This window comes from Chiloscyllium plagiosum, unplaced genomic scaffold (assembly GCF_037043375.1).
Source record: "Chiloscyllium plagiosum isolate Xiang-an unplaced genomic scaffold, Cpla_swu_hap1 HiC_scaffold_24, whole genome shotgun sequence".
Taxonomy (NCBI): Eukaryota; Metazoa; Chordata; class Chondrichthyes; order Orectolobiformes; family Hemiscylliidae; genus Chiloscyllium; species Chiloscyllium plagiosum.
The window spans coordinates 15,332,010-15,345,688 of record NW_028270162.1 but is presented as its reverse complement, the minus strand read 5'-3'; the positions used below and the strand labels follow the sequence as shown (position 1 = coordinate 15,345,688).

Below are 13,679 nucleotides of genomic sequence, written 5' to 3'. Positions count from 1 at the left end.
ATGACATTGAGCAATGGGCCAACAAATGTTTGCCTTTCCAGTAGCACCTCTATTCCTTAAAAGATGTGGAGTAAGGTGATCAGTCACGGTGTTGTGATGTAAGATAATGTTAGCAATTCCCTGGTAATCTCTTGCAGTGATGTTGATTGAAGGATAAATATTGACCCAGGAACCCTGGGGATCTTCTTGAAGTAGTGCCACGGGACCTTAAAACATCCACCTGAGCGGGTTTAATATTTCATCTGAAAGATAGCACCTCTGACAAGGCTGAACCCCCTCAGTACTGCATTCAGACGTCAACCTCACTTATTGCTCAGATCGTGGAGTGAGGCTTGAAGGGCCAGCCTGCTGAGATCGAGGCCAGAGGGCTACTGGAGTCGTAGAGTTGTACAGCACGGAAATAGACCCTTTGACCCAACTCGGCCGACCAGATATCCTAAATCAATCTACTCCCGTTTGTCGGACTCACTGGGTGGGAGGGGGGGCAGCGAGAGTAGCAGAAGAGGTGTCGCTCATTGGTCCTGAGCTTCCCTGGGGTTGGCAAAGCTTTCGCTGCCTTGTAGATAATGGCCAGGGTTTCTCCTGGGTGTCGTGGATGGAGTGCTTTTATTTTACACTCTCTTTGTCCGTCCAGCTGTTCAAGGGAAAGAAGGATGGAATGCCACCCCATCCCTATGCTGTGGCACAGCGAGCATATTGGAACATGCTGATCCACCGGAAAGACCAGAGCATCATTCCCCTGGGATGGAGCGGTGCTGGGAAGACTACAAGCTGCCAATGTGCTCTTGAGTACCTTGTTGGTACAGCTGGCAGTGTGGGCACAACAGTGACAGGTGAAAACTGACCTTCCAGCTTTTCTCGTTACAGCCTCCTCCATCTCCACAGCCTCTCATTATAGAGTGACACAGCGTTATCCCTTCAATGTCCACCATTCCAGTGAACAACCTCCCCCAGTTGTCATTCTGAGGTACTGCTGACTCTCGGCTCTCTCACTCGGAGGTCACGGTTCATGTACAATTTTGAAGGGTTTCCGACCTCTCCCTTATTGCAATTCTTTCCTGCTGGGTGGATCATGGGCAGAGCAGGGCTCCTGTTGGTCACTGCTTTCCCAGGTGGGTATCAGTGAGGTGTTGTGGCTGGCAGCTCCTTACCCATCACTCACTGTCACCCTGACCAAGGATGGGGCAATAATGAACAGGACCAGACCGGGAAATATATCTTGGCTCCATTTGCAGAGAGGCTGAAGCAGGCAGGAGATTGTGAGCTGAAAATGTGTTGCTGGAAAAGCGCAGCAGGTCAGGCAGCATCCAAGGAACAGGAGAATCGACATTTCGGGCATGAGCCCTTCTTCAGGAATGCCCGAAACGTCAATTCTCCTGTTCCTTGGATGCTGCCTGACCTGCTGCGCTTTTCCAGCAACACATTTTAAGCTCTGATCTCCAGCATCTGCAGTCCTCACTTTCTCCTAGGAGATTGTGAGGTCCCCCTTCCAGTTTGGAGTGTCTCTTTGACTCTCACGACACCTCAGCTGCTGTTTCCTCTTTACCAAGTGCGCTGTTTGAAATTGTCCTGAGTTCAGAGCCCCCAACCCTAGAACCTGAAACATTGACACTGCTTTCTCTCTCCACCGGTGCTGCCCGACCCATTGAGTTTCTCCAGCAATTTTTGGTTTCGATTTCAGAACCCATGCTGTTCCTGGGTCCCGGCACCATCCCCACTGCCTGGGGCCTGGCATCATCCCCACTGCCTGGGGCCTAGCACCATCACCATTGCCTGGGGCCTGGCACCATCCCCACTGCCTGGGGCCTGGCACCATCCCTACTGCCTGGGGCCTAGCACCATCCCCACTGCCTGGGGCCTGGCATCATCCCCACTGCCTGGGGCCTAGCACCATCACCATTGCCTGGGGCCTGGCACCATCCCTACTGCCTGGGGCCTAGCACCATCCCCACTGCCTGGGGCCTGGCACCATCCCTACTGCCTGGGGCCTAGTACCATCCCCACTGCCTGGGGCCTGGCATCATCCCCACTGCCTGGGTCCCGGCATCATCCCTACTGCCTGGGGCCTGGCATCATCCCCACTGCCTGGGGCCTGGCATCATCCCCACTGCCTGGGGCCTAGCACCATCCCCACTGCCTGGGGCCTAGCACCATCCCCACTGCCTGGGGCCTGGCATCATCCCCACTGCCTGGGGCCTAGCATCATCCCCACTGCCTGGGGCCTGGCATCATCCCCACTGCCTGGGGCCTGGCACCATCCCTACTGCCTGGGGCCTAGCATCATCCCCACTGCCTGGGGCCTGGCACTTCGACTAACCCTGAGATCGAACGTGTTCGCCTCCACCACCAGACCTGACTATGTGCCCATTTTTCCAGCCCTCCACCCCCAAAAAATGCCACCCTACCCCCACTTCCTGGGAGCTGACAGCTCCCCCCATCCCTAAGGAACCTGAAACCGCATCCTCCTTCCATTGGATCAGATATCCTCAGACCCCTTCCCACCTTGTACCTAACACCTTACCTCCCTGGCTCCCTATTCACCTGGCACACTTAGCTACTATCTTTCCCTTCGCAGGAGCTGGCTACTTGCCATTCTTCAAAACCTTAAATCTCAAAATGTGCAGAATGCCTACCATGGTAGAGGGAGTGAGGTGTTGTTTCCCCTATCCTTGACTCCCCTACTTTGTGAGAATTAAAGAGCGACTCCCATATTTCTGTATCTGCCCCGATCCGAATCTTCTGCCAGGAATGTGGAGCCTGTTCTTAACGTACACGGGAAGGATCAGAGACAATCCGTGTGTGTGCGACTCTCACTCCTCAGAAAATCCACACAGAGGAAATCTTCCTTATGTTGGGGATAGGGCTGGTATTGAACATATAAAACCTGAGCTGGATGCTGGGTGGGGGAGCGGGGGCATTGCGGAACATACTGGTTTATCAAGTGGCTAGTCCAAATGCCTTCAGGTCAAAGACCACAAACCCCGAGCCAACCTCAAAAGGGAAAATGGTGCCAAATGTCGTGGACTGAAGGCACTAAGAAAATCTAAACTGCAAGATGATATTATCAGTTTGATTATACAGGGCTTTTCTTCCCCATTTTGTTTCAGTGGAGAAGATCCAAGCAATGTTTACCATTCTCCGGGCTTTTGGCACCAGATCCAGTCCCCACAATGACACCATGACGCGATTCTCAATGGTTGTCTCACTGGACTTCAATCAAGCTGGGCTTGTGTGTGCAGCCCACCTCCAGGTACTGCAAACGTCTCCAGGCCAGAATACACAGAACAAAAGGCCAGGAATAGTCCCCTGTCTGCTGGGTGACATCTAAGGTGTTAAACTGGGGTCGACAATGCAGATACTTCCGCCCACCCCCATCTATAACGACAGGCCATAGTTTTAGGATAAGGGTTGGTAGACTTAAAACAGAGATGAGGAAGAACCACTTCTCTCGAAGGGTCACAAATCTGTGGAATTCACTCCCCCTGGATGTGTCCACACACTAAATAAATTCAGGGAGGCGATAGGCAGGTTATTAGCTCATAACGGGGTCAAAGTGTTACAGGGAGTGGGCAGGAACGTGGAGTTGAGGCTGAGGTGTGATCAGCCATGATTGTATTGAATGGGTGAGCAGGCGTGAGGGGCTGAATGGCCTACTCCTGTTCCTTCTGACCACATCAAACCTCCAGCTACAGCAGCGAGCTCCTTCCGAGCCAGGGCTTCATTGTCCTCTCTGACCTGATTGGTTGACATGTAAAGCAATGCCTGAAATTAGGATGTCTAATTGAGTTATTAGTCCCACCCTGGCTAAGCAAGACCACCTCCATGTGATCAGACCCTGCTCTCAGTCCCATCATGTGCCCAAAGGCACATGCCAACAATTGGGGTCATTTCTGTATCTGGGTCAGGCTGGAAGTAACCATTCCCACAGACCCCAGGAGGCCATTGTCTATGTTAGTGCTGCAGGTAAGCCCACTGGTTAGCCACCACCTTGATGATCTGATGTGTCACTCTATGTTTCTGTGTGCCTGTGTGTGTCTTGATGTATGCATGTGTATGTGTCTGTGTGTGTTACTGTGTGTGCGTGTGCCTCTGTGTCTGCATGTGTATGCATGTCTGTGTTTGAGTTTGTATGTGTCCAGATCTGTATGCATGTCTCTGTGTGTATATGTGCCTGTGTGTGTGTATGTGCATGCCTGTGCATGCATCTGTGTGTGTGCGTGTGGGTCTGTGTCTGTGCATGTGAGTGTCTGTGTGTGTGCGTGCGGGTCTGTGTGTGTGAGGGTCTGTTTGTGTGTGTCTGCCTGTGTGTGCGTGTGCATGTGTGTCTGTGCGCGTGAGTGAGGGTCTCTGTGCGTGTGTGTGTCTGTGTTTGCATGTGGGTCTGTGGGCACATGTGGGTCTGTGTGTGTGTGTCAGTGTGTGTTTGAGAGTATATGTGTGTGGGTCTGTGTGTGTGCATGTGTACGTGTGGCTCTGTGTGTGGGTCTGTGTACATGTGTGTATGTGTGTGTGGGTCTGTGTGTGTGCATGTGCACGTGTGGCTGTGTGTGCGTGCATGCGTGTGTGTGTATGCGTGCGTGTGGCTCTGCATGTGTGTGGCTCTGTGTGTGTGCGCGCATGTGTGGCTGTGTGTGTGTGGGTCTGTGTATGTGCGTGTGTGTGTGTGTGGCTCTGTGTGTGTTCGCACACGTGTGGCTGTGTGTGTGGGGGTCTGTGTGTGCATGTACGTGTGGCTGTGTGTGTGTGTGGGGCTCTGTGTGCGTGTGGCTCTGTGTGTCTGCGCATGTGTGGCTGTGTGCACGTATGGTTGTGTGTGTGTGGCTGTGTGTGTGTATGTGTGTGTGTCTGGGTCTGTGTGTGTGTATGGCTCCGTGTGTGCGTGTATGTGTGGGTCAGTGTGTGTGCGCACGTGTGTGTGTGTGGGTCTGTGTGTGCGTGGCTCTGTGTGTGTATATGCGTGTGTGTGTGTGGGTCTGTGTGTGTGTATGTGTGTGGGTCTGTGTGTGTGTGTCTGTGGCTCTGTGTGTGTGCGTGTGTGTGTGGGTCTATGTGTGTGTATGGTCTGTGTGTGTATGTGTGTGGGTCTGTGTGTGTGTGCATGTGTGGGTCTGTGTGTGTGCGTGTGTGTGGGGGTCTGTGTGTGTGCGTGTGCGTGTGTGTTTGGATCAGTGTGTGTGTGCGTGTGTGTGTATGTGTATGGCTCTGTGTGTGTGGGTCTGTGTGGGTGGGTCTGTGTGTGTGTATGTATGTGGGTCTGTGTGTGGCTCTGTGTGTGCGTGGCTCTGTGTGTGCGTGTGTGGGTGGGTCTGTCTGTGTGGGTGGGTCTGTGTGTGTGTATGTGTGTGGTCTGTGTATGTGTCTGTGTGTGTTTGCGTGTGTGTGTGTGTGTGTGTGTGGCTCCTTGTGTGTGTCTGTGTGTGGCTCTGTGTGTGTGTCTGTGTGTGTGTCTGTGTGTGTTTGCGTGTGTGTGTGCGTGTGTGTGGCTCCTTGTGTGTGTGTCTGCGTGTGTGTGCGTGTGTGTGTGTGTGTGTGCGTGTGCATGTGTGTTTGGGTCTGTGTGTGTGTGTGTGTGTGGGTCTGTGTGTGTGTGGGTCTGTGTGTGTGTCTGTGGCTCTGTCTGTGTGTGGGTCTGTGTATGTGTGTGTGTGTGTGTGTGGCTCTGTGTGTGTGTGTGGGTCTGTGTGTGTGTGGGTCTGTGTGTGTGTGCGTGTGTCTGTGTGTGGGCTTGTGTGTGTGTGGGTCTGTGTGTGTGTGTGTGTGTGTGAGTCTGTGTATGTCTGTGTGTGTGTGGGTCTGTGTGTGGGTGGGTCTGTGTGTGTGTGTGGGTCTGTGTGTGTGAGTCTGTGTGTGTGTGTGGGTCTGTGTGTGGGTGGGTCTGTGTGTGTGTGTGGGTCTGTGTGTGTGAGTCTGTGTGTGGGTGGGTCTGTGTGTGTGTGTGCATGTGCATGTGTGTTTGGCTCTGTGTGTAATTTCCCTGTTTTAGTTTAAGCCTGTTCCCTCTTGTCCAACCTTGATGACTGCAGCCGGAATCCTTCTCCCTTTGCACCTCCATCTTCCAAATGCTGAGCTTAACATATTTGTCCATATCACCATGTTTTAACATTAATATTAATCAAAGACCCTGTGAAAAGTTAATGAAAGACCTTACATTACAGAAAGGCTGAAATACACAAAAATGCTTTATTATTTATATTTTCAGTGTGACTATTCGCAGAATATCCACATTGCTAGGAAGATTTATTGTCCATTCTTAATGGTCCTTCTGGGTGCTGTTTATGATGTCATCATCCCTATTCCTGATTAACACTTCTCACCTGACTACATTTAACACAGGCGTGCCTCAAACTACGGAATGGAATGGTATAGGTCTGCCCTCGGATTACTAATTGCTTCTTTTTCCTTGGGTCTGTGTGTGTGTATGTGTATGGGTCTGTGTATGTGTATGGGTCTGTGTGTGTTTGGATCAGTGTGTGTGCACGCGTGTGTGTATGTGTATGGCTCTGTGTGGGCCTGTGTGTGTGTGGATCTGTGTGTGTGTGGGTCTGTATGTGTGTCCTTCGCAGCCATAACTGTATTCCATTCACCGGGTTTTATTTGAGCAGTGGATATCTCAGTCATTCCCACTGGGATTGTATTGAGTCTGTGGAACATCCTACCTTTACTGACTGGAAACAGCAGTAAATGTAAGAACGCAAACAGAGTTATTTATTGCAATGAGAACTCTTCCTGACATTCTATGTTGTCCAGCTGATTTTAGAACTGGATTCAGACCACAATCTGTGTGGAATCTGTGTTGTGGGGCATCATTGTCTACTGGCTTTGGATTGTTAAATATTTATCCGCTGGGCTGGTATCTCCACACTTTGCTCAGCGTCATCTCTATTCTGCTCGTGTGTATTTTCCCAGACCAGTTCACCTTGAGGGGCAGAGGATTATGGGCTGAAATTTGTACACACCCTGATGGTGGGCTTGCAGGGTGGGGAGAGGGAGGTATTCCCCTGAAATTCCCCGATGGCTTTTTCACCCTTCAGCCGCCTGTCCTGCAGTTTTAGTTTGGATGGACGAATCCAAGGTTAGCTTTTTTTACCCCGAGTCAACCTGTCCAGGGATGTTATTAGACACCGTCTAGAGAAGGTGGGACTTCAACCCAGGCCTCTTGGCTCAGAGGCAGGGACACTACAACTGTACCACAGGAGCCTCCCCCCCCACCCCCCACAAGGCAGCCTGGTCTACACTTTCCCCTAGTTGAGGCCTTTAAGTAGACAATTAATGAACATATTTTGCCAGGTCTCCATTCCCATGCTGGTGGGATAGGTGTGGAAGCAGGAAGGATGCCTGAACAGTGACTCTCCCTGGATCTTGGATGGGAATAATAATGCAGATTATCTTCTCTTCCACAGGCACCTCTCCTGCCTCCCCTCCCCCACTTTCTGATGGATGTTCTCTCACCTCCATGCTCTCCATCAATTCCCCCAACCTTCTCTACCCAACACCCCCACCGTAAGATCACTCAGACTGACCAGGTCCTGGACCCTGGTAACGAGACAGTGGGCACTGCTTGTAGTTCCAGTCCTGGCCACTGCTGCCAGCAGCGATGTTGGAGCTACTCAGCTGCGGGCTGTTCTGATTGGCCAGTAGCTCTCTGTGCCAGGACCTCCTCCCAATGGAGGGGCAGGAATCCAATCTTCAGCCAATTAATGCTCCTTGGTGGGAAGGGCCACTTGAATAATCCTGCTCCATGTGTATCAGCTGAAGGCAACTCTGAGCACATACTCCATTCCAACAAGTAAGGCACTGAGAGAGAGCTGCACTGTTAAAGATCCTGTCAGTAGGGCCTTTAACCACAATTGTGCTCAGTTTTTAAGACATAAGAACGAGGAGCAGGAGTAGGCCATCCGGCCCATCGAGCCTGCTCTGCCATTCAATAAGATCATGGCTGATCACATCTTGGCCTCAGCTCCACTTACCCACCCACTCACCATATCCCTTAAGTCCTTTATTGTTAAAAAAAAATCTATCTTAGCTTTAAAAGTGTTTTCTGAAGTAGAGTCAACTACTTCACTGGGCAAGGAAATTCACCCTCTGGGCGAAGAAGTTCCTTCTCAATTCATTCTTAAATCTGCTCCCTCTAATCTTGAGGCTATGCCTCTTGTCCTGGTTTCACCTGCCAGTGGAAACATCTCTCCACTTCTATTTTATCCATTTCCTTCATAATTTTATATGTTTCTATAAAATCCCCCCCCCTCCCCACCATTCCTATAAATTTCCTACAATGTGGAAACAGGCCCTTTGGCCCAACAATCCACACTGACCCTCCGAAGAGTAACCCACCCAGACCCATTTCCCTCCCAGTCTACTCAGTCTCTCCACATAAGCCAATCCCCTCAACTCTGGAATCAACCTAGTGAACCTCCTTTGCACTGCCTCCAGTGCCAGTACATCCTTTCTCAAGTAAGGAGACCAATGCTGCACACAGTACTCCAGCTGCGGCCTTAGCAGCAAGATAGAACTTAGGTAGAACTTAGAGCAGCCAACATCGATAGGGAAAAGGTACTCAGCAAACTATTAGGATTGAGGGCAGGCAATTCCCCTGGGCCTGATCACCTTCTTCCTAGGGTATTAAAGGAATTGGAGGTGGAGATAGTGGATCCATTGGTTACAATATTCCAAATTTCCCTGGACATGGGAAAAATGGATTGGAAAAATGCTAATGTAATGCCCTTATTCAAAAAGGGAGGAAGACAAAATGTGGGAAATTATAGACCAGTTACTTTGACATCTGTTGTTGGGGAAGTGTTAGAATCAATTATCAAGGAAGCAATATCAGGACATTTGGAAAGTCAAAACTCTATCCATCAGAGTCTGCATGGTTTTATAAACAGCAAATCATGTTTGACTAATTTGCTAAAGTACTTTGAAGCTGGAACAAGCAAAATGGATAATGGGGGTCCTGCAGATGTAATATATCTGGACTTCGGGAAGGCATTTGATAAAGTGCTGCACAAAGGGTTAATTCAGAAGGTGGAATTATATGGAATTAGGGGAAATTTATTAGTTTGGATAGATGACTGGATGATGGACAGAAGATGGGGAGTCAGGATAATTTTTTTTCTGGATGGCAAGAAGTAACCAGTGGGGTGCCACAGGTTTCAGTCCTTGGGCCCCCAGTTATTTACAATCTACATTAATGACTTGGATACAGGGATAGAAAGCTCGACAACCAAATTTGTGGATAACACAAAAATAGGCAGGACGTTAAATTGCAATAAGGAAATAAAACCTTACAAATGGCTATAGAAAAGTTAGGAGAGTGGGCCAAAATGTGGCAGATGGAGTTTAACGTGGGTAGGTGTGAGGTCATGCATTTGGATCAGAAGAATGGGGTGCTCTGGTGCAGAGGGATCTGGGAGACCTCATTCATGAGTCACAGAAAGCTAGCACGCAGGGACATTAGATAATACAGAAAGCAAATGGAATGTTGGTTTTTATAGCAAAAGGAATAGAATATAAATATAGGGAAGTATTATTGCAACTCTACAAGGTATTGGTGAGACCGCACCTGGAGTACCGTGCACTGTTTTGGTCTCCTTATTTGAGGAAAGATGTAGTGGCATTGGATACGGTTCAGAGATGAGGGGTTTGTTGTCCGAAGAGAGATTGAACAGTTTAGACTTATACTGTCTGGAATTTAGAGGAATGAGCGGAGATCAAATTGAGGTATTCAAGATGATAAAAGGTGTGGATAAGATAGACATGGAGTGGATACTTTCTCTTGTGGCGCATTCAGGACGAGAGGTCACAGTCTTAGGGTAAGGGGAAGCAAATTTAAAACAGAGCTGAGGAGAAGCTACTTCTCCCAAAGGGTGTGAATCTGTGGAATTCCCTACCACAAAGTGGGGTGGGTGCTCGGACAGTGAGTAAATTTAAGGAGGAGTTCGACAGATTATTACTTGGTAATGGGTTGTGAAGGAATGTGGAGAGAAGGCAGGGAAATGGGGGTATGGAGTAGATCAGCCATGATTGAATGGCCTAATTCTGCTCCTATATTTTATTAACTTATGAAGACCACCTCAAAGGGGTGAAAGTCTCTCCTTCCCAACAATTATAATCCTATTGCTGCATTCCACTGAAATTTTGAATGATTTGTCATTGCCACTCCTGGGGAGGTGGGGTGAAGAAGGAGAGGGGACTTGGTTTCTGAAATCACATTGTGAACTCTGTCTCTTTTCGATACAAAATATTTTTTCCCCTTTATCATTCTAGTCTGGAAAACTAGTTGATGAAAGATATTACTGAAACCAGTTTTTGCTTTTATATTTATTTAGTGTTAAATATTACAAGCATATTCCTAACTCAGCTAAATCACGATTTCAATAAATGTCTCTTTAAATGGGTGAAGGTAAACCCCCTGTGAATAGCTACCATCTGCATGCACTTACACACAATCAATACACAATTCACATCTGTGATTTATGCATCGCCTGCATTGAGATGGTACAAACCCATCTTACTTACTGGCTTTTGACAAAGGCATTTACAGCTCGAGCTAATTGTTCAAAAATCTCACACGGAGAATGTCAATTTATCCTCTCCTCTCCACCAACAATGAAATAATTGACATTCTGAAGTTATGATGTTACTGAACATGATCATGTCCTACTGCATAGCATTGTGCTACACATACATCAACACAGACACACACACAGACACACACACAGACACACACATGCACACACACGCACACACACACACATGCACACAAAACAACAACATTCACGCCAATATTCACACACACCCCAATACTCTCACACACACCCCAAATAGTCTCTCACACACCCCAATACTCTCACACACACCCCAATACTTTCACACACAAAATTCACACACATGCCATACTCTCACACACAACCCAATACTAACACACACCCCAATACTCTCACACACCAATATTCATACCCACACCTACACTTTCACATAAACCCCAATACTTGCACACGGCAATACTAACACACACGCCAAGACTCACACACACAAAATTCACACATGCCCCAATACTCTCACACACAAATTAATACTCTCAAACACAACCCAATATAATCTCACACACCCCAATACTCACACCCTCCTCCTACATTCACACATGCGCTAATACTCACACATGGCAATACTAATACACACCCCAATACTCACACACCAATACTCTCACACACACCAATACGCACACACACACCAGTACTCTCTCACACAAACCAATACTCTCACACACCCCAATATTCACACACGCCCCAATACTCACACAAACCCCAATACTCACACACACACCAATATGCACACACACCTCAATACTCACACACCTCAATACTCCCACACACCCCAATACTCACAGACACTCCAATACTCTCACAAATACCCCAATAATCTCACACACCACAATGTTTTCACGCACCCCAATACTCACACATCCCAATATTCAACATGCCCTGATATTCACACCCACACCAATACTCTCACATACCCCAATATTCACACCCCAATATTCGCACTCCCCCAATACTCACATACCTTAACACTCACACCCCCCCAAAACTCTCATACACAAAATGCACACACACCAATACTCTCACATACAACCCAATACACTCACACATACCCGAATACTCTCACATGCTTCCCAATACGCTCACACATCCCAATATTCACACACCCCAATATTCACACACTCCCCAAAACTCACACACACAAAATTCACACACACACCAATGCTCTCACACAAAGCCCAATACTCACACACAACAATATTCACACACATGCCAATATTCTCACACACCCCCCAATACTCACACTAACCCCAAAACTCACACATGGCCCAATATTCATACACACCCCAATACTCACTCAAACCCCAATACTCCCCCCCCCCCCCCCCCCCCCCCCCATATTCACACCCACTTGAATACTCACACCTGCCCCAAAATACCCCCCCCAATACTTATACACACCCCAATACTCACTCAAACTCCAATACTCTCACATACCCCAATACTCACTCAAACCCTAATACTCACCCCCCATATTCACACCCACTCCAATACTCACACCCGTCCCAAAACTCACACACCCCAATTCTTAAACACACCCCAATACTCGCACACTCCAGTATTCACTGACTTCAATATTCACACACACACACACACCAATACTCTCACAAACAACGGAATACTCTCACACCCCCCCCGATATTCTCACACTCCAATACTCTCACATACCCCAATACTCTCACACACCCCAATACTCTCATACATGCACCAATACACATCCCCCCCAATAGTCACACATGCCCCAATACACACACACCCCAATACTCATATAAACCTCAGTATTCACACCCCACCCAGTATTCACACACACACCAATACTCACACACACCCCAACATTCACACATGCCCCAGTATTAGCACAAACCCCAATACTCATACACGCTGACACTAACACACACCCCAATACACACACATGCCCCAATATTCACACCCACTCCAACAGTCTCACAGTCCAGTACTCACACACACCCCAATAATGTCACACACTCTAATTCTCACACATACTCTCTTGTACTCTCACACACACCCCAATATTCACATATGCCCCAATATTCACACACACCCCAGTACTCACACACACCCCAATAATGTCACACACTCTAATTCTCACACACACACACACACTCTAGTACTCTCACACACACCCCAATATTCACACATGCCCCGATATTCACACACACCCCAGTACTCTCACACACCTCAATATTCACACACATCCCAATACTTACACACATTCCAATACTCACACACCCCCCCCAATATTCACACACACCCCAATATCCACACACACCACAATATTCGTATACATCCCAATATCCACACACCTCAAATTTAACCCTCCCCCTCAAATTTCACACTCTCCCAATGCCCTCATGCACCCCAATACTCACAAACACCCCAATATTCACACACGCCCCAATATCCACACACACCACAATATTCGTATACATCCCAATATCCACACACCTCAAATTTAACCCTCTCCCTCAAATTTCACACTCTCCCAATGCCCTCATGCACCCCAATACTCACAAACACCCCAATATTCACACACGCTCCACTACTCACACATACCCCAACTTTCACACACACCCCAATACTCAAATACACCTCATTATTCACGCACATGCCAATACTCTCACACAAACCCCAACACTCACAAACATCCCAATACTCACACACACCCCCAATACTCTTACACACTGCAATATTCACACACATCCCAAAACTAACACATGCCCCAATACTCTTGCACATCCTAATACTCTTGCACACCCCAATACTCTCCCACTCTCCAATACTCATGCATACTCCAATACTCACACCCCCTCAATACTCTCCTACTCTCCAATACTCATGCGCACACCAATACTCACACACACCCCAATACTCTCCCACTCTCCAATACTCATGCACACCCCAATACTCACACACACCCCCAATACTCACACGCTCCTCAACACTCTCACACATCGCAGTATTCACACGCATCCCAAAATTAACACACACACAAATACTTTTGCACATCCTCATACTCACATATACCCCAATACTCACACACACCTCAATACTCATGCACAC

General features: G+C 48.3%; 1 protein-coding gene across 10 annotated transcripts in view; it reads left to right on the top strand.

Moving 5' to 3' along the window:
• LOC122562395 (unconventional myosin-XVIIIb-like) overlaps nucleotides 1–13,679 on the top strand; it is a 416,560-nt gene that overhangs the window by 71,689 nt on the left and 331,192 nt on the right. For all 10 annotated transcript variants that reach the window (XM_087999921.1, XM_087999916.1, XM_087999915.1 and 7 more), the window contains 2 exons: nucleotides 635–833; nucleotides 3,108–3,250. In XM_087999921.1, coding sequence (XP_087856047.1) covers nucleotides 635–833; nucleotides 3,108–3,250 — 342 coding nt within the window. The remainder of the gene's footprint in view (nucleotides 1–634; nucleotides 834–3,107; nucleotides 3,251–13,679) is intronic.